Consider the following 24,221-nt stretch of genomic DNA (forward strand, 5'->3'; position numbering starts at 1 on the left):
CTATGAGGGGCGGCTCGCGGAACGAGTCGCAAGTTCATCGCGAAGCAAGGAACTGGGGGTCCAGGGGCACTCCCAGGCTAGGCGTGACAGCTCGCACAGCGAGCTGAACATATGTCTTGGATATGAGCGGCCCAGAGCTGCTCTCCAGCGGCAGTACGCTGGAGTTACTGCTTGTTTTAATTGTTTCGAGTGCCTGATTAAAACTCAACGCCATCTTGGAAACGCGGCAACTGGGGATCTAAAGTGATGTGATGTTGGCATCGAGAGTGTCACCGCCGCGCGTCGCGCCGCCCAACCCCGGCTTACCAAACCGCTCTTTTGCATAGGAGAAAGGTAAACACGAGAAATGAACGAGACAAAGCTGGAACCCTTCCCCTCCCCATACCCCATCCACGAACCCCTCCGTCCGTCGCCCACCTCCGCGATTAGGACACGTGCCGCCCAGCAGCCGGTTGCCAGGATCTCCTCCTTCTCGCCCACCCGAAATGTGATTGTTTCATTCTTCCTCAATTGCCAAGTTCCCAATTATGACTTGTGCCGCAGCGAAAAGAGAGATCACATCAGAGTTGTCAAAAAAAGACTCAGGGACGATTTTTCAAATTGGCATTAAATTACAAATTTAAATTCATTCAAAATATCGCTTTTGGGCGAGACAAGATGTCTCACCAAGAATCGATTGTTTTAATTATATTTAAATGGAGGAAAAACAGTGTTAATGCCATTTTTCAAGGATCGATGCTGAAGAGACCTCATTCAAAATGAGCCTATTCAATCGTTTCTCTTGGTCAGTAGAGCTGGTCACATAGAAATGCCCTTAACACACGTAGTTGGTGCATATAGAAAGTCACTTTAATTGCTGAAGTTTGCAGAAGAGGAGAAAGTAAGATCCTTCCGAACACCTAGGTACTTTTTACGTTTATTATTAACAAAGATTTTAGTCAAGTTAAATTTTATATAATCAAGAGAATAATAAGATGTAATGGAAAGTTATTGTTTGTGAATTTGATAAGGGATTGGTGTATTACAGACATCCGAAGTACAAGTATTTCACAAAGATACGAATTGGTTAATAGAGGCATTTCACAGAGGAAGGTTTTTTTTTAACACAAATCGAGTTCTTTTCCTTAAAATTATTTCTAGCCAAAAATTGATCCCTCCGGCTTGGCAAATCCGCATTGCAAAACCTGACACTATGGCATTCATTTCCATGTTTTCCAACTAATAAGACAACTTCAGATTAATTATCCATTTAATTCTTTCAAATTCAAATGGTCATTTGCGGGTGGAAATGGTAAATGTCTGGTTTTTTTCTCGTTTTCTCTCGATCTTATTATCTTTGAAAACTGTACATGCATTTAAATTTACCTTGTATTCTAATAATTCAATAGCAAAATTTAGAATATCCCCTAAGCTTTGAATGTTTTCCTTTTTTGTGATTGTCACAGATTCTCAGTCATTCGTTGAGGGTTTTCTTTTTTTTTCATTACGAGTGAATATATGATCCATATAAATCCTAAAAGATTTCCTTAATTTTAAAACTAAAATAACTTTCGTCAGAACATCAACCAACCTACTTAACAAGAGTGCGTTTTGCGCGCCCTAAACGGTGAATTTGATACTTCGAAAGTTATTAACTTTGTTATTGCCTTTCGTTCGTTTTCGTATTTTAAACATTATAACTCTTTTCTAAATGAAATATCACACATGGGCTTTGATGGCCTCTTTAAAGAGAAATAATTGTTGAAAATGAAGACATTAAGGACTGAAAACTTATTCTATAACGAGGAATATCTCTTAAGTTGACAAAAACAAATGACTAAAGTGAAATTACAGCTTTTTATAGTATGTGGATGGTGCTTAAATGGAACAAAAGTGTCTACGTGCAAAAAAACATTGAGAACGGTCATTATACATTAGCAGGTTAATCAGCGTATTCTTTACAACGATTTAAAGGGTTGAGAACTGTACTTTTCTAGTATGTAATTAAGTATAAGGCTACCTAACTGTCAACTCAGGGAGCCTCTTCGGATGTGGGCAATTAAAGCTGCATGATAGGATTCAGTGTTCTCTTAATTAAAATCCACGGCACTTCAGTAATCGCCAGCAGTGTTTTGACACAGTCCTAAAGATTTTGGAAATTTATAATCATATTGGCATCTGTAACGACATTCAAGGAAGATGACATTACGTCTACAGTGACAAGACCTTCGGTAAAGCTATATTTGTTAAGAAGGGTCGGAAAATTAATTTTCGAAACTTCGACAAAGGAGTCCACCCGGTTGCCAGTTACAAAGGATATCCCTAGGTGTAAGCATGCTAAAATTCCTCATTCTTACGGATTTTCATTTTAACCACCCCAGATCATTGAAGGGGTTCTAAACCAAGACTCGGCCAATTTCGGCTCCTTGCCCCGCCCCTCCTCCCTACGATTAGCCTCCCAAACACCTTTGTTGAGCTTCTTTTTGGAGAATTTCACGCCTCTTTATATCTCCCATGTTTTGAAACCGAAGTGGGCCGGAGTTTGACTGAATTTACATTATATTTTGTAATTTCTTAACAAGAAAATGCAAGGTGATAAGACCATATTGTTGCCTGCAAAGAAATTCGTAAATTATTACTAATCTCCTTTTTTTAATTCGACTGAAATTCGAACGGATTAGGAAAACCTGGCTGGATACATTCTTCAGTTTGCACTTAAAATTATAATTATATATTGAAGTGTTACCAGAAAAAATTCCAAGAATCGGTTTAGTGATCAACGAGATACGGCAGATTTTCGATCCACAAAACGGTACAGACAAAGACGTTTTAGGACCTGATTTCTGCACATTTTGAAGTTAGAAAACCCGTCTTATCTCGTTGGCCACCGAACCGGTCAACTTAGAATTCTTTTGGTGACACTTGGACATATAATTATAGTTTGAAGTGCAAATAGGAACCATGTATCTGGCCTGGTTTTTTTAATTCATTCGAATGTCAATCGAACTTCTCCTTTAAAAAATTGAGATTTAGAAAATTTCACGAATTTTTTGAGGGCGAAAATATGGTCTGATTACATTGAATTTTTTGTCAAGAATCCACATTATTTGATGTGGATTCGGGCAAATTTTGGCTCACTTTGGTTGAAAAACATAAGACATTAAAAGAAGTGTAAAAATCCATTAAAAATGCATAATCACTTTTTTTGCAGTTATCATTCCTGAAAAAATACTCCAGTGAAGGTTTATCGAAATCTGCGCACCGTTTCAAACATGAGCGCGCCAGCGCTGAAAACAAGGCCGACGAGAAGACAAATAAATGCGATTTGAAGGTCGGCGGAGCTGAAAACCTTGAGAATTTCATCCGGATTGTCCTCAGCGGCGGAGGTGAGTGCTCTCCTTTCGGGTACGAATTTCTGCCGGATCATGTGCTGCATAATTCCAGCCTCGTTGAGCCGTACCAAAAGCTCGTTAACTTTGTCCGTGAAGAAGGAGTACTTAACCACCGGGTAGGAGTACGGATTCGTCACGACACACTCTTGGACTAAATGCGAGTCGGAGCCACTCTCCTTTTCGAAGAGGATGAAGTTCTTGTAGCGTTGGAAATGATACGGGACGTGGAACACCAGAGCCTCGGGTTCAGGGGCCGGGAGTGATGACTTCCCACGAGTGACATTTCGCCAAAAGATGGGGTTGCTCAGGTGGTAAAGATGCTCGATGACATGGCTGACGCCATCGGGGGAGAATGAGAAGAAGTCGGTGAGCCAATCGCGGATCCAAGAGTAGCCGAAGTCCTCCGAGTCCAGGTGGAGGTTCACGTTGGCAGCGTGGATCAAGTGTTCGGAGTGCTGGAGGTCGGCGATCTTCTCGGGGTCGGCGTAGCGCACTCTGCGAGTAAAGAGGGTGGCCATCTCGGTTTGGAAGGCAGTGATGAGGATAAATGTCGAGAAAGCGAAGGTCAGGAAGAGGAGTTTCCAGGAGATGAAGCGGTTGTCGGGAGTGTAGGCCATGGGGTCGTTGAAGAGGCGATGGTAACCATAGCGGAGGAGTAGGAAAGAGAGGTAGGTAGTGAGGACGAGGAGCCACACGCAGAGGGTGAAGCTTTTGAATGCGACAAGGGAATCGGGGATGGCGCCGGGGCGAGGGGTGATGAAGCAGAGCATCCCGGTGTCGACGGGGTGGGAGAAGTCCAGGGTTGCGAGGTCGGTGTCGTGGAGGACGCCCTGGAGGACGTGGAAGTCGATGCCTGATTGGAGGGCGCTCTGGAGGTCGCGCGGGGCCCTGGTCTCGTTCTCTGAGTCCTCCAGCGGGGGCCCGTAGTACGCGAGCGAAAAGTCGAGTTTCTTCATCATAATGAAAACGGCCTGGAGCATGATGTCATTCCAGAACTTGCGTGCAAAGCCCGGTTCTTCCGTTTCGTTCTCCAGGTAGAGAAAAGAGAGGGGTTTCTTGTTCATCACGCTCCAAGAGAAGTCAAAATACTCCGCCTTGGCTTCCACGTACTCCCAGATCCGCTCGTAGAATGGGTCGTAGCGGTAGCACTGTCGCTTGAAGCATATCACCGTTCTGTAATGATAATTCTCATTAAGAGCCCTTCGTGAATTATGTAATACTCAATAGGGGGCCAGGGTCCTACGGAACAAAAGCGTTGAAATAAATGAGGGTGGTCAAAATTGACGAAAAAGCTCGTTTCGTAGTTTATGAACACTCCATTGGAGTCCCTTTGCATTGTGAGTTAAGACTTGAGAGACCCATCTCTGATTGACTCTCGTATTTTAGGCCTCCACAGTGTCACAGACGGTAGAAAATATTACATTGTTACCGGTTGCAATGATATTAACCTGGAGTGGACCGGAGAATTAGAAGTCACGTTAGGATACAACAGAATGAGAGAGGAAACAGAGGAGGGGGACTGGGAATGAGTCGATCAAAGCTTGGAAAATAAATTAAAACCGTGTAATATTTTTCACCGCTCGTGATATCCATGAGCCGACTTGTCTTAACAATCCCTATGAAGGGACATTCATAAAGATAGGCGTTCATATTGAGAGACATTATTTTTTAGAGACCCCCTTCATACAGATTCAAGGGAAGTAATAGGGTGGCGCACAAGTTACATCCTAATAATGACTTCGCCTAATAATGACTGATGAATTTTGGGGTAACCTTTTTGCTGGGCAAATTTTTGCAATTGTGTTAAGAATTGCTAGACCAGTTTCTCAGTCCTTTGGTCATCGGTGATAGTGGCGATTTAGCAAGTTGGCAACACTGTTTCCTCCCACTTACATCCATTGCAACTATCGATTCCCGAGAAAAAATGGATCATTCAAGCTCATTGAAAAATGAACGATCCGGATCATTCAATTTGAATGAGTTTTTCGTCAGCTCATTCAAATTTGAATGATCCAGATCGTTCACTTGATCATTGAATTTTAATGCGCCCGAATGAGCTTGAATGATCCGGATCATTGGATTTCAATGAGCTTGAATGATCCGGATCATTGGATTTCAACGAGCTTGAATGGTCCGGATCATTGGATTTCAACGAGCTTGAATGATCCGGATCATTGGATTCCAACGAGCTTGAATGATCCTGATCATTGGATTTTAACGAGCTTGAATGATCCGGATCATTGGATTTCAACGAGCTTGAATGATCCGGATCATTGGATTTCAACGAGCTTGAATGATCCGGATCATTGGATTCCAACGAGCTTGAATGATCCTGATCATTGGATTTTAACGAGCTTGAATGATCCGGATCATTGGATTCCAACGAGCTTGAATAATCCTGATCATTGAATTTCAACGAGCTTGAATGATCCTGATCGTTGAATCCCAACCAGCTTGAATGATCCTGATCGTTGCATTTCAACGAGCTTGAATGATCCTGATCGTTGAATCCCAACCAGCTTGAATGATCCTGATCGTTGCATTTCAACGAGCTTGAATGATCCTGATCGTTGAATCCAAACCAGCTTGAATGATCCTGATCGTTGAATTCCAATGAGTCAAGGTCTCGGTCTGATGAGAATCTGTTATAAAAAATTGTAAACAGTATAGAAGCAAAAGTACATGGGTATCCATTCTCACTGCTTTGCAGTTTTTCTTCAACAGAAAAATGAAGGGGGAAAAAAAAAAACATATGATGATAGAAAAAGTTAAAAAAACACAGGCTCACCAGAAGTTTCGTCCAATTCCTCTTGAAGTAAGCTCATCCTCCGCCCTATTACAGTAATAGCGTGAATGTACCTTTAATAAAAGTAGTTTGAAGGTGAAAATTTTTGCTACAAACCATCTCCCCCACGCTGTCAAGAATGCAAACCACAAAACAGTCATGATGGGAGAGGCTCGTAGCTTTGCCGCCGAGTTGCAAAGCTGCCGCGGGGATACTTTCCATCAACAACTGAAAAATTTAACTAAAAAGAAACATATTAAATTAACAGCATAACCAGACAAATGTTGAATTGAAGAATGAACCGCGCGTTTAGAATTGCATGAGTGACATCGCTGTTACTCTGATTTAAAAGAAAGAAAGCAGCAAAAATTACATAGGGATACAAGGATATGTAATTGATTTTGTCTTTGAAATAATTAAATTACTTAGATTGTGCTTTGAATTGAAACAAGCCAATAGGTACTTACAATTTTGTGCTTGAGTGTTTGTTCAAATGAAGTGTCAACGATGGAGACCATATTATTGGAGTAAAAATGTATCTTCAGAACACAAAGCAGTGCATTTGATGGCTGGAGCACAACTCACAGGTATAAGGTAAGATCATACTGATAATTTGTTAAACGGTCTAGGGAAAAAACGAGAAAATTTAAAGCAACACAGAAGAAAAATCTGAGCGGCGACACGCTAATGATACGCAGGCAGTAAGACTAATCGTAGTCCTAGACTGATCAGATCAGACCAACGCGAGCCCTCGGCCGCGTAGGTTTGGGGTGGAATTTCCAAATCTTCCCTTGCTCAACGGCATCTTCCTTTGTTTTCCTCACGCAGCAAACTGCAGAGTGGCCAGTGGCGGGAGGCGGGGAAGTAACGGCGTTGCCACATTGCTTAAATATTCTTCCATCCTCCTGTCTTAAGGGTTGCTACGATTACGTCACTTTCTTGTCTCTATTTTTTATATTATCATGTAAGGCTCATTTTTTTTATTGTCATAAGACTAACGAATTTACCGGAAAAAATAGTGTGAGGGAAACCCTTCTTTTCTCGATAATTAAAATCCTCAGCTCTGTGATTTCTCTTCTATACTGCTTTGAATTCTATCTCTTGTTATTTCCCTAGACTGTTTAACAAGTTATAAGTATGAACTTACCTTATACTTGTGAGTCGTGTTCCAGCCATCAAATGCACTGCTTTGTGTTCCGAAGACACAATTTTATTCCGATAAAATTTTCTCCATTGATGACACTTCATTAGAACGAACACTCGAGCACAAAATTGTAAGTACGTTCGGCCTTGTTTCAATTCAAAGCACAATCTAAGGTAATTTAATTATTTCAAAGACAAAATCAATTACATATCCTTGTATCCCAATGTAATTTTTGCTGCTTTCTTTCTTTAAAATCAAAGTAACGGCGACATTGCTCGTGTAATTCTAAACGCGCGGTTCATTCTTCAATTCAACATTTTTCTGGTTATGCTGTTAATTTAACATGTTTCCTTTTAGTTAACTTTTTCAGTAGTCAATGAGAAGTATCCCCGCAGCACTGCCGTGCTAAGGAAGAACGCCGTATGAATATTTGAGAGTTGCCAAATTTCCCTTGATAAAACATGTATTTTTGAAAACATTCTTGTATATTTTTCCTTGAAAAGTTCAGATATTTTGGATTAAATTAAGTACAAAATTATCTGAAAATTTCAGAAAGTAACATCCGCAATTTCCCAGTAAATTTGGTTTTTATTGGAGGAAATTTGGCAACGTCTGAAGGCTCATACGACGTTCTTCCTTGGCACGGCAGAGCCAGAGCAGAGCAGCTTTACAACTCGGCGGCAAAGCTACGAGCCTCTCCCATCATGACTGTTTTGTGGTTTGAATTCTTGACAGCGTGGGGGAGATGGTTTGTAGCAAAAATTTTCACCTTCAAACTACTTTTATTAAAGGTACATTCACGCTATTACTGTAATAGGGCGGAGGATGAGCTTACTTCAAAAGGAATTGGATTAAACTTCTGGTTAGCCTGTGTTTTTTTAACTTTTTCTATCATCATATGTTTTTTTTTTTTTTTGTTTTTTTTTCCCCTTTCATTTTTCTGTTGAAGAAAAACTGCAAAGTGAGTATGGATACCCACGTACTTTTGCTTCTATACTTTTTACAATTTCTTTATGATAGATTCTCATCAGACCGATACTTGAATATCCGAATCTGCTGATCATATCATCCATATCATTCTGGTGGCTTATTCAACTTCAATAATCTTGATCGTTGATTTAATAAGCTTGAATGAGCCAGCATGTTGGGTCGTTCAATTTCAATGCTCTCGATGATTCAGTTACGATAAGCGTGATCATTGGCCCAATGAGTTTGAATAAGCTGATAAATTGAATCATTCAAATTGAATGATCCTGATTATACAAGTTGAACGATCCAACGAGTTAGTGCATCCATGTTGAATGATCGAATGAGCCAGCGCATTCAAGCACATTGGGTGAATGACCCGATGCACATTCAAGTTGAACGATCCAATGAGCCAGCGCACTCAAGCTCATTCGGGATCATTCAAGCTCATTGAAGAATCATTCAAACTCATTCAGGATCATTGAAAATTGAATGATCCTGAATGAGCTGGAACGATCCATTTTTTCTCGGGTTTTAGGCGAGGCAAGCTGCCTCACCAAGAATTAATTGTTTAACATACATTTTAATGGGGGAAAGACGGTGCTGCCAACTTTCAAGGATCGCCACAGATCGATAATTATGAGGCGAATCAGCTCCGAATGTAAATATTACGCTATGAAGAAGGTTGAAGTGTCAGGTCGCTTATGTTCCATTGTCTCTTTATGTTAATTACTTTTTACTACTTATTTTATTTCTAGAGTGGATACAGACTTTAGGGTAAACGTATTATAACCACTCAAAATTAGAAAATAAAAAAAATCCTGATTTTCGATCAACTATTTACAGATTTGAGAAAAAAGGCTTCATTTGCATGGTTTTTTTTCAGAACGAGTCACTGTAAGCGATAAGAATCACATCATTATGTTATGTGACTCCTATATCATTTTACGCAGAGAAAGACTCACGCACAAGAAAGTTTGGAAATCAACGCTCACCAGAAAAATTAAAATATTACTAATTAAAAAGAGCGAAAAGCATACAAATAAAGTAATTTTAATTTGTGCCTCTTAAACATGCTCAATAAAGGTACTTACATCTTCCATTGGAGCTGATATCCAAACTCGCTGTTAGTGAACCAATTCTTTCGTAAAATTTTGAAGAGGAAAAATGAAATGAAATATTAGTCTAACTACCTCTTTGACCCCCGAGAATTCAAGTTCTCTTCATACAAGGAGAACAAATGAATAGGTGAAAGGAAGAAAAAAATGTCCACGTAATTTTCAAGAAACTTTGCGCCAACAGGTTCATTAAATCTAAAAAGAAAGGAAAATGTAGCACGAAGAACGAGCTTTAATCATTTCATAAGAATCTATGATAAGTGTTTAATTCATCTGAAATTTTTGGAGGAAAATTTTCCTCGATTATTCAAATTTTCCTTGTTTAATTCCTCAGCTCTCGTGACACCAGAGAGATGGGACTAAAAATAAGTTTTATATCATGGACAAAAGCATGGACTGTAGCTTTTTTTTACGCTCTTGCATTGTGAATTTGTTCAGCTCCTAAAGAAGGGGGAGGGGTCCGTGGGGCTTCCATTGAAATATTTCGAAAAATCAGGTCATTACGGGAGTAGTTTTGAGCTGTCCCCGCCTAAAAATTGGTCAATTTTAAATTCCAAAGTAGAATATCAGTCAGGCACATACTTGGAAAAATTTCTCACATTTTTTTACGGGGCAGGCCTTCCGTTTTTCCGCCTTTGCTATGTTTATTTTTCACCTGATAATTGTTTTTAAAACCGTCCCATATTATCAACATTTTCTACGTGAAAGGTTGAGATGCTTCATTTCTTAACCTGTTCAGTGATCCATCGTCCATAAGGACATGTTGAATTACTGGAAGTAAAAATTTCTGCCTGTCACCAATAGGTCAGTAGAGGGCTTCATTTTCTCCTTGCACTGGTAGAAACAAAATTTCTGCATGTCTGAACGAATGGACCACCAGGTAAGTTACAAATTCAAGCTTGTTGATGCATATATTCGCATCAAATTCTCACGCAAAACAATTTGGGCAATGAAATAAGTGAATTCAACTCCTAGCAAAGATATTTAAAGTTTTTTGACGCATAATTTAAACCTCTCGCCCATGAAAAATCAATATCCATGTGGATTAAATCGCGCCCTAAACGTCACCGAGCAGTATCCCAGTGCTTCGGCTTAGCTGTTACACGTTTTTAATCAAATATTTTAAAAGTACCAGACTAGGTCAAAGGTTAAAATAAAATATAAAAACTCGATTGTCAGAGAAAATTCAAATTAATCCGACGCGCGTTTCGACCCGTTGAATCATCATTAGGGGCGCGACTAGTATGATCTTCTGATATGCGGCGGTTGCTGGGCCTTTCTTTGTTGTCCCTGTTACCAGATGTTCGAAACAACTTATATAATGTGTTGGGTGGCGGAAATTCTACATTCATCGTTTCTACGTACTTTCGTTTTTGGAAAAAGATATTTTCCCAACATGTCAGTCTATTGATATTATTTTCTTCCTTCAGTAATTGAGGTTCAAAATCATTGTCGTGTTTTTCCCTCCAAAAATATGCTGCTATTGCTGATTTTTCTATTGCTTTATTTTTGGAGTGTCTGGCGTGTTCATGAGCTCGAATTTTTATGGATCACGACGTTTTTTCTATGTAAACTTTAAGGCAATTTTTACATCGTATTTTATAAACTCCTGCTTTTTGTAACCTGTCTGTCTCATTTATTATCTTTCGCCGCATTGTTTTCGGAAACAGTATGGATTATAGAAACACAATTTTATATTATATGAGTTGAAAATACGTTCGAAAATTCGGCAAAAAAATAAAAAATGAGACAGACAGGTTACAAAAAGCAGAAGTTTATAAAATACGATGTAAAAATCGCCATAAAGTTTACATAGGAAAAACGTCGAGAACCATAAAAATTCGAGCTCAAGAACACGCCAGACGCATCAAAAATCAATCAATAGAAAAATCAGCAATATCAGTATATTTTTGGGATGAAAAACACGACATTGATTTTGAACTTCAATTACTGAAGGATGAAATTAATATCAATAGACTGACATGTTGGGAAAATATCTTTACCCAAAAACAAAAGAAAGACCACTCGATGAATGTAGAATTTCCGCCACCCAACACATTATTTAAGTTGTTTCGAACATCTGGCAGCAAGGACAACAAAGAAAGGCCCAGCAACCGCCGCATACCTGAAGAGCATACCAGTCGCGCGTCGCGCCCCTGATGATGATCCAACGGGTCGAAACACGCGTCGGATTGATTTGGATTTTCTCTGACTAGTGAGTTTTTAAATTATATTTTACACGTTTTTAACTTTTTGAAGGACACAAGGCGGGAATACGGATCGATTAATTAAAATACCTGCGAAGACCGTTGTAAAGCGCGAAGACGCAGACCATTACTTTTTATGTAAGTGGGATATACAAAATTCCCGTAACCAATGTAGGCTAAAAACGTTAATACCTCAATTTGGAGTTGTTTTTTTAACTAACTTTCGTTGAGAGAGCTATGCTCGACGTGAAGTTTTAGGTGAGGAACAAGTATGAGAATTGAATTAGTAACTTCTCTAGTGGTCTATTACCTGTATCCATGGAAAAAGCGCCAGATGAACTTGAAGACAAAGAGCAAATCGCAGCCGGGAGTCTCGCAGATCTCTGCGTCCTCCTCCTCCTGGTCGGTGACGACGGCATCCTCGAGGTTCCTCATTTCCGTCCTATCGCGGTCCTCGTGGGGGGAGAAGGCAAAGACGAGGTAATTCTCCCCGTTCCAGATGTTGTGCGCGTAGAGGCCGCGGGTCAGGTTGAACACCTCATCCGGGAGCATCGAGTCCGGCTCCAAGTCCATGGCGTCGATGTACATCTCCGCCTCGCAGTCCGCCTCATCCCTCGCCGGGCCCCCGAATGCCCGCCCGAACGGATCCACCGAGTTCCGACCGTAGCGGATGCAGTAATTCGGAAGCTTCGGAAGCTTCGGAAACTTGGGTCTCTGGGTCCTATCATTCCCATTGGGCTCCATGGGTCTGCCGGGTTCCACGGGCCCTCCATGATCCGTGGAACCCTCGCCCTCGGCGTCTCCGGCAATGAGCTGTAGCGGAACTCTCTTGGCTCGCTCTTGGGCGAGGGAGTCGAGGACGACGTTGATAATGTCGTGGCAGTCGTTGAGGAGGAAGAGGATGTTCTTAACGCGGCGGCGGGTGGCAAACTCCCGGACGTCTGTCGAGTGCTCGATAAGGACAGTTGGGATGAGGTTCCTGTGCAGGTCCCGGATGAGCTGGGTCATCGAGAAGTTCCGGTGAAAGTTGAAGACGTGGAAGAAGGACTCCCCGGAGCGTTTTGTCGTCTCTTTGGCGATCTTCGAGATGAAGCTCATCTCCATCGAGTGACTTTTCGTCGCGGTCGGCAACACGCTCGCCAAGCTAAGACTCAGGTAGATCAACCGCATTCCTGATTTAGCGAGCATAAGTTTCATAACAACTCACTCTTGTGCCAATAACGTCCAGTTCCGTGGGTCTCCCGGGCCCACTTGGCTGATCCTTTGGATTTTGTGCGTCCTGGAGGCTTTCTCAGTTATTTTGGTCGCTTTTGGTTCTGTGGATCCTTTGAGTTTGTGAGCTTTTTTGATTTTGCATAACTTTTGGATTCTGGGGGCTCTCTCAATTCCGCAGACCCTTTTAATTTTGGATGCTCTTCGGGTTTCGCAGAAGAAGGAAAATTCAATTTGATGATTTCTAATAGAATTCTTTTCTCAATTGTGAGCCCGTCATGATCTGTGAACCTTATAAATCTCGGTCCTTCGGGTTTAGTGAGCTTTTTTTCTTCATTGCACCCCTTGGGTTCGATAGTCTTCGTAAGTCATGTATACTTTTTAGGTTCTTCGAGACGCGAGGAGTCTTTGCCAAAGAGTTCCTGTTGGGTATTAAACATTAGGGGGCCTTTTCAGTTTTTTGGATACTTTAATCCCAGTGAATTTTTTTGTTCGGGTAGGCTTTTTGGATTCCGTAGGCGTTTTGGTGCTTTGTGTTTGGGTTCTACAGGTCGTAAGATGTCTCCGCAAATGAACTGGTGTAAGATATTTGTCAGCCTGTGGTTCTTTCAAGCCGTCTCTCAGCTTTCAGGAGTGTTGAGATGCACAGCAGGGTTTTTCGTGGAAGTTAAAAAGCTGCGCCTTATGGACTTCATTCAATAAAAAAAACGCTCTTGGATGTTTGATCGCGCTCGATAGTGGTGAATAGTTAATGTATCTCGTCCGTCTATAAAGTAGGAAGTATATTGTTTTTTTATTTTTAACCGATTAATCAAGTGATCTTCCAATCGAGTTAAGCTGATGAGGTAATCGTTCTCAGGCATGTGTGATCAATAGATACTAAACGGAAGGACAATAAATTCTACTCAGAGTACTAAAACGTGAAATGGACTCTGTTCCTGGCGGAGCACCTTGACGGCTGATAGGTATGAGTTGTTGAGGTGAACTGTGAAAATCGCATTTCACTGATGGTATCCCGGTATAATTCCCTTTGCCCACGTGACTAATTGAGTCACTTCGAGAGGCACAGCTAAAATTAGCATCTACATATGATAGATTTCAGTAAATTTTACTACATTAGATGTTACTCAGAAAGTCCTAGGAGTTCAAGTATAATTTATCTTCAATTACAACTGTTTTTAAGAGGATTCACTCAACCACAATCGAAACGATCACTTTCACCATGCCTATTTTATTTATCGATGTGGATTTTCAAAAAAGGTACCTTGAGAGATGTTACAATGTTAACCTACATCATGGATATCGGTAGGCTTGAACGATTTACCTACAGTTTACCAATTTTTTCGATTCATTAAATGCACGTGGGTCTTAATTGAAAGTTACGCACCTACTTTACTGATCTCCGTTGACAATCGGAAAACATTATCTATCTCTGCGGAAGAAAAGGTAAACGCGAATAACCGTTCGAAACTGGTATCAAAAACGAAGATAAGTCAGAATTTTTGCAGTGCACTTGAGGTGTCACCAACAGACTTGTTCAAGAGTTTGCCACATCGCGGTAAGATTTGTATTTGTCTATGAACTCTTTTGACGAAAGAGCGTATCTCAATTATCGAGTGAGCCATGTTATACACTTAACTCCATGCTTTCCGAGCTCATGTGGTAAGATACGCCCACGGAGCAATGAAATGAGACTCTTTATATGTTTGACAGTTTTCTGACAAATCATTCTACCTTGTCCAATTGCTTGCATCGCTTTGGGCAGTAATGGTGCTTCTGAGCACGTGTGACCAAATTATGTCAATAATTAAACGTTGGGCTCCAACATTTCTCGCATATCTTTTTAACATGTGTAGACATAAACACTTGAGAAAGGGAAATACTTCCGTATCTCAATCTTCCTGACATTCAAAACCACTCGACTTGGAAACCATTTCCTTTCATAATGTAATATTCAAATCTACAGATCTAGGTCGGAGTCAGTTTTTATATCATAGATGTGGTCGAAAATACGTCAATGTGTAAAAATGCAATGTAAATGACCTTGCGTAAATACTCATGTGCATGTAAGTTTGTATGTGTCAAATGTAAGTACTCATTCGTCTCTTCTTCAAAATTGTATGCAATAAGCGATGCGTTCAATTTTGGGAAATGCAAAAAACCGTGAAAACAAACCATTTTTATAATCACAGAATGTAAATCCGGTTGAACGACCATAACTTTAAACGATGCAGTCGCAGAATTTTAAGGGATTTTTAACGAATCTATAGGCTTAAACTATCAAAACATGATTCTGTAACTGTGATTTTGCACTTTCTGGCGCATTCATACTGAAATAAACTGTATTGAGCGCAATAAATAGGAGGCGCATGGTTCCTTTCAGCACGAACACATTCATATCTGACATAGAAAAAAAAAGAGGTGTTTGGATTTCGGGCACATTGGTTTCTCTTGATGACGTAGGTCATTATGGACGATTTATATCATCGATTTTTTTGGAATTGGTGTGGTTTATGGTAAAAAGTCTTTCTATATAAAGTATGCTTGAAATTAAACCATGAGTTCTTTAAGGAAAGTTGTGGTCTGTTTTTCATACGTCGAATTCCAGATTTTGCTGGAATTTTTTTCATCTTCATCTTCCAGAATGAATGGGTGTTCAAACGTCATAAATAGGAAATTCTGGGGAAAATGGTCAAGGAGGTAGACTGGCAATCCGGGCGGAAGTAATTAGAACGGTTAATTTGATTGGAGCCGTGATTGGCCGATCGGTCGTGGATCGGAGTACTGGATTAGCGGTGAAAAACGCGCTTCACTTCAATTAAGCCATAACTTCTTATTTGTTCCTGTCGCCGGTAGCCGAGCTTCGAGCTTCGTCGCGAATGTGGGCGGTCCCATTCAATATTTATAGACGGCGCCCCGCCTCCCTCTTACGGCAACTTGCTCCGACCCCGGCCCCAACCGCTTTTAATCACCTTGTCGCGTGCGAGCTTAGTGGCTTCCTCCCGCACTATCAGATAACGAATATACTCCATCCTCCAAAATTAGATCCTTCCCCGAGTTTAGATCCATTTAAGTCCGGTACTTTCACTCCTTTGTCAATGTCCACTCTATGAGACGATGCATAATATACACTCCCTAGCCGCTACGCGGTCCAACCTCCAGTGAGCACCTCACCCCCCCCCCCTTCTTCACTTACACTGTTCATTACTGGGGGATGGCGCTTCCTGGCTGCTACACGGCCAGACGCCTAAAGAGAGCTTCGCTACCTTCATGAGGTGATTTAAATAGAGCGGGCTCGTCTAAGAACTGTCTCCTACCGAAAAGCGCAAAACCTATAGAAATGAGCCCAAGATTCAAAAATCTGAATACAGCGGGCTCATTCAGGAACTATCTATCATCTGCCCATAGTCGTCGCAATACGGTAGAACGAATTGAGCAAAAATTTGAAAATTTAGAGGATCATGCAGCTTATAGTATGAGTAATTCCTTTACGTTCTTAGTAATGCGCTAGTGTACATCGGCATGCCTCAGGAAACCACTCGGGAACCACTTTTCTTGTCAAATCATTGATTACGTAATACCTCCTCTTTTTCGTTTAGTTAAAGCTCAATAAAACTTGACAAACATTTTGATGAAGCAGGGGAGGCAGTTTAGCGTGTCTTCAGTTCCAAACTGCGGATATAAAAAACCTCTTGATCGTCTGAAAAGATGGATTTGTTTCAATCGATGGGCTAGGCAAAATGCACTTACGAGTAACAGCCACGGTATGACGAAACTGCTCCTAAACAACGTACTAGGCGGCTGCGCCCCCTGACCGCTCTGTAGTCTAACCCCCAAAGCGCTTTTCCTCTGAGGCGTTATGCGTTACTCTTCATAATTGGATTCTAAAGGGTAAGATATACATAGAAAAATTCCGTCTCTCGGCTGGTTACAATCCTACTTTTTATATGTATACTCAAGACTACTTTTAAAAACAGGAACAGTTCCAAAACAGTTGTATTTACATCAATTTCGCAAATGTCTAAAAAAAAATTAGCTAATTTCAGGGTAGAATAAGAGAACCAACATTGCACACTGAACTTGTTCGTTTTGTGCGATACAACTTCATAATTGAGGCAGTGTCTAAAGGAAGTAAAAAAAAATTATTTTTCACACAAAAAAAATTCTCAGTTTCTAAAAAATTTTCAGCCACTTGTAAATTTTCCATTCCCGATAGAAAATCAAAGAGACAGAACAGATATTTCAATATCAACTATTCGTCCCAAGCCAAAGGAGAAAATCGTATAAAAATATCGTCAAGGCTGAGTATTGTCAAGTAACATGGCTTGGAACTTAGACACCCCCACCCCCCTCTTACCCCCTCTCCTACGTTACTACGTTCAGCAAGCTTGTTATGCTCGAGGCTGACGAGAAAAAAAAGGATCCGAAAAGCCAGAACTTTGCAATAATGTTTATTCTAAGCTAAGAGCTACATAATACAACTGCACATCAACTGAACTCCCGGCCCACACGGCACGGAGAGGAGACGCATCGTCTGAAAAGCGGATCTGATTGCGCGTCTGATAGCGCGAGGCCCGACAAGCTGCATCCTCTTTTCCTTATACCTACTCACAAAGCTTCACTTACATTTTAGATTATCTTCCATCTTGCTTAGAATCTTAATTTTGATAGAAAAAAAACGTTCACGGCTTTATCTTCTTAAAAAAGGAGGGTAGGAACGTCACAATGGTGCCTGAGACATGAGTCAAGAAACCAATAGCCTGGCATGACAACATGCGATGGACATTTTGAGCAGGAATCTTACCTGTAAATTCAAGGCCGCCAAGCTTCCAGATTCCTTTTTTATTGACGAATATACTCCCCGGACAAACGTTGTGATGTAACGTGTGTCCAATGCAGTGTAAAAACGACAACGCTTCCGTTAGCTATAAGAAAAGAAAAAAAGTTTAGAAGGGAACAAAGGAAACGAAAGTAAACAGTCCGAGGAGAAACATCTGGCCTTTAAAATTTCTAAGATGCGCAATAGAGGAAAATGTAACACTGCGTCGTTCTAAGTGGTCATTAGAACCATTCTCAGATAACCCAAATTCATATTTTTTGTATTTTTCAAAGTAGCCGCACACCAGCTACTATTTTTGGAGGTTGTTTTTTCAATGTCAATGCATGGCTCAAATCGAAAAATTGGTATCTCAGATTGCAAAGTTAACGAAACCTAGTCGACAGGTTTCCTTGAAATTTTTTCAACATTTTTTTCACTCATTCTAGAAAACAAATACAGAAGATTTGAGGTGGGTTTTGTTGCTTTCCTCCTGAAATAATGCAACACTATCGGAGATTTTGGAAACGTTGCGATAGAAATACGCACTTTTTTACTTTATTCATTGATATCATTCTCAAATGCATGTGAATAATTGACACTATTAATCTAGTAAGCCAATTAAAATTGGGGGCTTCGTGCAAACCCAATTAACACGCCACAATTTTTTTTTTTTAATCCAATCCGTAAGTGATATAATTTCATTTCCTTTCAGATCCCCTTTTTATGTGACGGTCCACGTATTTAGTTGTATCAATTGAACGTCCCTCTAACCAAACAAACGAGGGCTTTTTGAGTCGTGTCACGTATAAACTTCTTCCACCGTGTTTCACGATTCAAGGGATGCGGACTGATTTTTCGTTTCGAAAAGTTCTAAGGTAGAACGGTTTGGAAAACCTGACTCAGATGATTAATTGCAGGTCTGCAATCATCATTAATCGCAGAGATGCAAGTTCTTAAGCGCTCAGTTGGTAGAGGCAGGCGTTTTCTTTCTTAACCAATGGAAACGGTAGCTCTGAGATTGATCCCCCGGGGGAAAACGATGATTTGCCACCGCCAAAAAATGACACTCACGAAAGTGAAACATTTTACTATATTACTTGTGTATAAGTCCTCCTCAAAACTTGCAAAACACACAATGTTGATTTATTCTTTGCACTTCAATCATTTTTCTTTTTCTTTTTGATGTGGCAAATCACCGTACTTACTGAGCAGGATTATCTCCAAAATGATATCGTTGACTTTTTGTGGCGACCGTAAAAATCGTCCTTCTTATGATGCTTGCTTTGTTTGAAGCCTGCGAGCCGATTATTGAAAGTTATAGCCCATAGATGTCGGGAGGTTGTGTTTTAAACACCCCGGAGAAGTGAAATTCACATTCGGGGATGACTGAACTGCTATCATATTTTAAGTTAGCAGAGCAAGGATTTATAAGTATCAAAAAAAGAACCAAAGAACGGAGCCCGTTCATCTCTAGGATTTACAGTAAAAAAAATACAGACGATGACGAAAATCAATCAACATAAAAGATTGAAGCATTTAGTAACTTCTTCACAGGCTCTCAAAGATTCAGAACGAGCCCGCCAGTCACTTTCCAGTAAGCAACTCAGGCACTCGATAGATTGTATCGAATAGGGGGTCAAAATGATGGCAAAGGCGAAATACTACATGTACGCGCCTACAAAAGAAACTATTTCAGCGCTACTGGCCCGCCCTTAGAAAGTGAGTAGTATTAGCCTCTGGAAATTGCCGAGCAGTAGACACCCTGCTGTATTGTAGCGTAAGGTGTTGGAGTAGTAACGGATATGGCGGAGGACTTACTTGAAGGAAGCCGTATTTGAGCTCTATGCCTAAAAAACTATAGTCGCAGGCGTGCGGCGGCCTGGGAATGGGGTGCTGGGGCTGGGCGTGGGCGCTGGCGCCGGTCTCGGGAGGGCCGGCGCCGGTGCCCTGGTGCTCGTGGTAGGCGAGGATGTTGGCCAGGCTGGCCATGACCGGCTCCGTGGCGAAGGCGATCGTCTCGCTGCACTCCTCGATGGCGTGGACGACTTGGAGGATCCGCGGGTGCCGGAACCGCTCCAACTGCCGCACGCCGCCCCGCAGGATCTCGGCCACCGTCTCCTTCCGCTTCGGCTTGTGCAGCTTCTCCGCCAGCCGCTTCTCGAACACGAAGATCGAGACCTCCTGAAACCACACACACCCAATCAGTATCCCACGATACTCCCGAAACGCAACTCACCAAACTCGCCACATCTTATGACATAAAGTGGACGTATTTCTATCAAAAAGATTTATGTGCAGGTGAGAAATATGGGATAGGCTTCTTAGTTCTCTAGCCGTAAGAGTGAATGAGAATAATGAAGTGCCAGTGACGTCACCGGCAATGATCGAGCCCGGGCGCGGGGGGAGATCGTCGTCGGGGCGCTTTAACTCATGAGCCCTGTCCGCAACGCTCTCGTGCCATGCCCGAGGCTCATGAATCCCGCTTTCATTTGGCACGTAGTTCTGTTTGCTGAATTTAAAATCCCGCTTTTCCAATTCTTCAGAAATCACACCCACTTTAACATTGTTTCTTATGCAACTTTCTTTAGCACACCCCATATTTCTCACCTGCCCATGAATCTCTTTGATAAAAATACGTCCAAACGCGTATGAGCCATCCTTAAAATCTACAAAACTCACCATCTTCCTTCGTTTTTTGCACCTCAATTTGTTGTTTCTTTTTCTTTTTGATGTGGCAAATCACCGTATTTTCTCATCAGAATTAGCGAGAATTATCAAAAAATTTAGTTGACTTTTACGTAGCGTCAAATTGTCCCTTTTGTTATGCTTTGTTAGAGACCTGCAAGCCGATAATTGAAAGTTCGATCAGCCCGATAAGACAACGAAATGAGACATATAGGGGCTATGCTGCCGTGATAGCGGAGAGAGCGGCAAATGTCAAATTTTCGAAATCGAGTTTCCTTCAAACTTCGTCAATTACCTTTTAGATGAAATCACTGAAAAAAAAAATATAATTCATCTTAATTGTATAAAAGCGATACATATGAGAAAGCCTAATGAGCAAAACATTACGTAGTTTCAGGCAAGCAGTAAGTGACATTAAATCCACCCGAAAGCCAATGAAAACAGTGTTTTCAAGTACAGTGCCACCCTTTCCTGCCAGTTTCAAACCTGAAAATGTGTTTGTTACGTTCCAAAACGAAAGCATGCAGCATAATATAGCACTTACGGCTGTCTTGCCTAACACTAGCCCAACATGAGAATGAAAATTACCCTTTTTGTAATGAAATGAAATCGGTCGAAATTGAATCATCCAAACGATTTCTAGGAGTATTCCTGATGACTAGTGGCAAATTGATAAAGAACAGAGGTTTCTTTTAATAAAATTGTCGGTCATACGCTTCCGAGCCGGTCATCTCAAAACTTATTTTTTGCACTTACCGTTCTTTCCGCTATCACGGCAGATTACCACCATCTTACACAACATCTTACTCCACAACAATTGTAGGTACTCTTTTGCACAGGGTATCATTTCCTCCTATTTCTCCCAGACAGAACCAGAGACAGTGGCAAAGAAGGGGTGTGCTCCTTATACGAGTAATCGGGGAGACAGAAGAAAAAAAAGGCTTCACCAGGAAGAAATTACATAACAAATTTTTCCTATGTAAACGTCATCAGTAGGTCCTCCTGAACAACATATACAAGTTTACCACTGTCCGACCCCGAAACACCCCCCAAAACGCCTAAAATTCAAAATGGCGGCCAAAATAAGTATGGGATTTCGGTACTTTTAAATGTTCCTATAGTGTCATATAATGTATCATGCCTTAAACAGGGTGGGACAGGAGTAACTGAAAAGTGTCTTTAACTTTTGAACAAAAAGAGATATAGGGTTCCGGCGAGGACCATTCCTCATTGTGGCAAGGTACCGGTTTTTTCAGGGGGGCTCATTAATGGGGCCTTCCAAGGAAGATATATTCTATCAGAGAATAAGGTCCCTTTTCAAAGATTTGGCTACCTACGTTTATTTTCACTATGAATATAATTCTCATGAAAAATAAGTCTAACTACACTCCACTCTCTTCCGCTGGTTCGTCCATCATTGCTACGGTAAACGAGTTTTTTTTCCTTAATCTTGTTGTTAATATTTACGACGGCACTTCTTCCCACCCCTCCCCCTCTTCGTTTTTTGACGTAGCCGTACTTTTTTTCATTGCGAACAGAGAAGATAAGAGAATGAGAGGACTGTGGACCCGGTGGAGACGGGCAGGGATCGATGCGAGCGAAACCTGTCTCCAACTGGGATGAACGAGTATAATTTTAAGCGGGAAGGAACGAATTCGCTCGGTTGAAATCTGGGCCTCCGTTGCCAAGAATGTCGAATATTATTGCTTTTACAAGCTTTGAGTTAACCATCTTGGACTTGGCGGAATATCTATCCGCCTGCAAACCTTTAAAAATGTGTTAGTTTATCTCATATCGTAAAGAACCCTAGGCGATTTTCGAAAAATGCCAACAGTCTCTTATCTCTCCTTCATTTATTCCTTGAATGTATCCTTGAGTTGTAATGTAAGACTTTAAATTTGAAAGTATAAATTTCTCAAACTTCCTTCTTTACTCCCATTCATCCCAGGCCACAGGAAAAAAGGAAAAAGGGAAAAATTTATATTCTCAAATTATGCACATAAATCGATTAAATAATCGATTAATCGTGATTCGTTTCGATAGTTAATCTGTTGCTGAATAATTGGACGTTTTTATGCTAAAAGGAACTATGTTCATAGGATTTGCGTGAAACATAGTTCCTTTTAGCGTAAATATGTCCAATTATTGATTCAGGCTGTCAATAACTTACGTAACGCTCTAGGGGTTAGGTAGATCTACATAATTTTCTGACCAAGCGCGACAGGGGTGGAGGAAAGGCAAAGCACTGCGTTACGTAACAGTGCCTGCGTACAAACTAACTTGTTTTTTAAATTTTCTTTTTCTTTTCCCGTTTTAGTTTTTTGTGACAGTTTTTTTTTTTTTTTTTTTTTTTTTTTTTTTTTTTTTTTGTCTTGTTCTATCTTCTTTCATGGAATACACAGAGCTTTTCAATTCATAGAAGCTATTTACTTCCCCATTTTGCAGTGAGAAAATTTCTCTTAAAAAAGAGAGGGCGGATGTCAACATAGTGCCTATGTTCGGGGCGGTAGTGTAATCTCTGTGCCGCTCTCCAATTGATTAATTAGTTAAAACTAATGAACCAATAATAGGGCGATTAATTAATGGACTGTCATGGAGCTTCAAAGCTGATCCAATGTAAACAAACCCGACCCAGAGGAGCATTTATTATTGGCTAAGAAATGAATGATAATCAAACTCAAAGGTTAATTTTCGGCAATAATATCCATCAAAGTTCAATCCAAACTCAATTCAGAAGTTGCATCAAAGAGAGACCAATCAGAGAGCGGCACACTTTTTGTGTAGTAAAAGGATTGAGATGGTAGTACTCTCCTGTATACCTATACAGGTACTCTAGGTGTCAAAAATCTGAAAAATTGGGTTACATAATTTTGCCTATTATCAAAAAATGTGTTTAAGGTGATTCGATGGACGCCATACCTACTTTGTGTCAGAACGGCATGCGATACATCGCATCAATTGGTTCCATTCTTTCAGCTACTAGTCATTTTTCTCCGATTTTGAGATCGCAATTCTGTTGTCAAGAGACTAAAGCACTCACTTACCAATTTTTACAAAGAAATTCAACGTAATCAAGGCGTGATTTTTTTAGAGGAAAAATATCGCATTCGATACTGAGATCGAAACTGCACTCGAATGCGATATTTTTCCTCTAAAAAAATCACGCCTTGATTACGTTGAATTTCTTTGTAAAAATTGGTAAGTGAGTGCTTTAGTCTCCTGACAACAGAATTGCGATCTTAAAATTTGAAAATAATCACAAGTAGCTGAAATTATGGAACGAATTGATGCGATGTATCGCACGTCCCTTTGACACAAAATATGGCGTCCCTCGAACCTCATTAATCAATGAATCAACCAATTGAAAAACTCTATTCGACTCGTAAGACCAGTGCTTTTTTTATCTTCTTCTTTTCGTCTTTTTTTTTATCAGCGCGCGGCCACGTGACAGCGTGGAGGTGATCCAAAGTTTAAGCCACGGAGATAAAGAACTCGGTAGAAATACGGCGCTGAGAGCGGAGGACGTGTTCGGAAACTTTCCGTAGGTATCTAACTTTCCGAAACTTTCCGCAAATCTAGGAAACAACTGGGAAAAGCGGATGAGGGAGAGTGAAAACATTTAGAGGTTATAAACGTAATTTGCCTTTTGACTTCCTCCCTCCCCCTCCCCCCCACTCAGCTCTTACCGTAAGCCGAAGCTTTTCCCTTTCCGAAATCGGCCTCGTGTCATTCATTTTCACCTGCTCCCCGATTTTTTAAAGCCAAAGCTTAATGTTTAAATCGAGCTTTCTCCCAAAATGTTGCTCTGAAACACGGTTGGCGGAACAGTGAAAACTTTTGAGTTTCACTTCTGATGTTACTCGGATAAAAATAGACAAATCATCGGCTTTTAGAATTTTCCCTCTTCGCAATGC

At 40.8% G+C, this 24,221-nt stretch overlaps 3 protein-coding genes across 4 annotated transcripts in view; 1 reads left to right on the plus strand and 2 right to left on the minus strand.

Moving 5' to 3' along the window:
* The window catches only part of bma (SCY1-like protein bma), a gene marked incomplete at its 3' end in the record, with an annotated part of 138,692 nt that overhangs the window by 68,415 nt on the left and 46,056 nt on the right, over positions 1–24,221 (minus strand). For both annotated transcript variants that reach the window (XM_072303239.1, XM_072303240.1), the window contains 2 exon segments: positions 17,608–17,728; positions 19,441–19,803. In XM_072303239.1, the coding sequence (XP_072159340.1) occupies positions 17,608–17,728; positions 19,441–19,803 (484 nt within the window).
* Positions 1–24,221, plus strand: part of LOC109039286 (cytochrome P450 6k1) — a 350,075-nt gene that overhangs the window by 65,858 nt on the left and 259,996 nt on the right. The gene's annotated exons all lie outside the window — the stretch shown is intronic.
* On the minus strand, positions 825–17,595 carry LOC140225212 (uncharacterized). The gene is made up of 2 exons (XM_072303242.1): positions 11,902–17,595; positions 825–4,544 (listed from the first exon to the last, which is right to left on the minus strand). The coding sequence occupies exons 1-2, from the start codon at positions 12,786–12,788 to the stop codon at positions 3,224–3,226; spliced, it is 2,208 nt and encodes a 735-aa protein (XP_072159343.1). The 5' UTR covers positions 12,789–17,595; the 3' UTR covers positions 825–3,223.

Source organism: Bemisia tabaci, chromosome 8, assembly GCF_918797505.1.
Source record: "Bemisia tabaci chromosome 8, PGI_BMITA_v3".
NCBI lineage: Eukaryota > Metazoa > Arthropoda > Insecta > Hemiptera > Aleyrodidae > Bemisia > Bemisia tabaci.

Coding starts and splice junctions, on each gene's coding strand:
- LOC140225212 (XM_072303242.1), bottom strand. CDS start 12,788: ATGAAACTTATGCTCGCTAAATCAGGAATGCGGTTGATCTACCTGAGT. Junction 4,545..11,901: donor CGCTTTTTCCATGGATACAG/GTAATAGACCAC, acceptor TTATCATTACAG/AACGGTGATATGCTTCAAGC.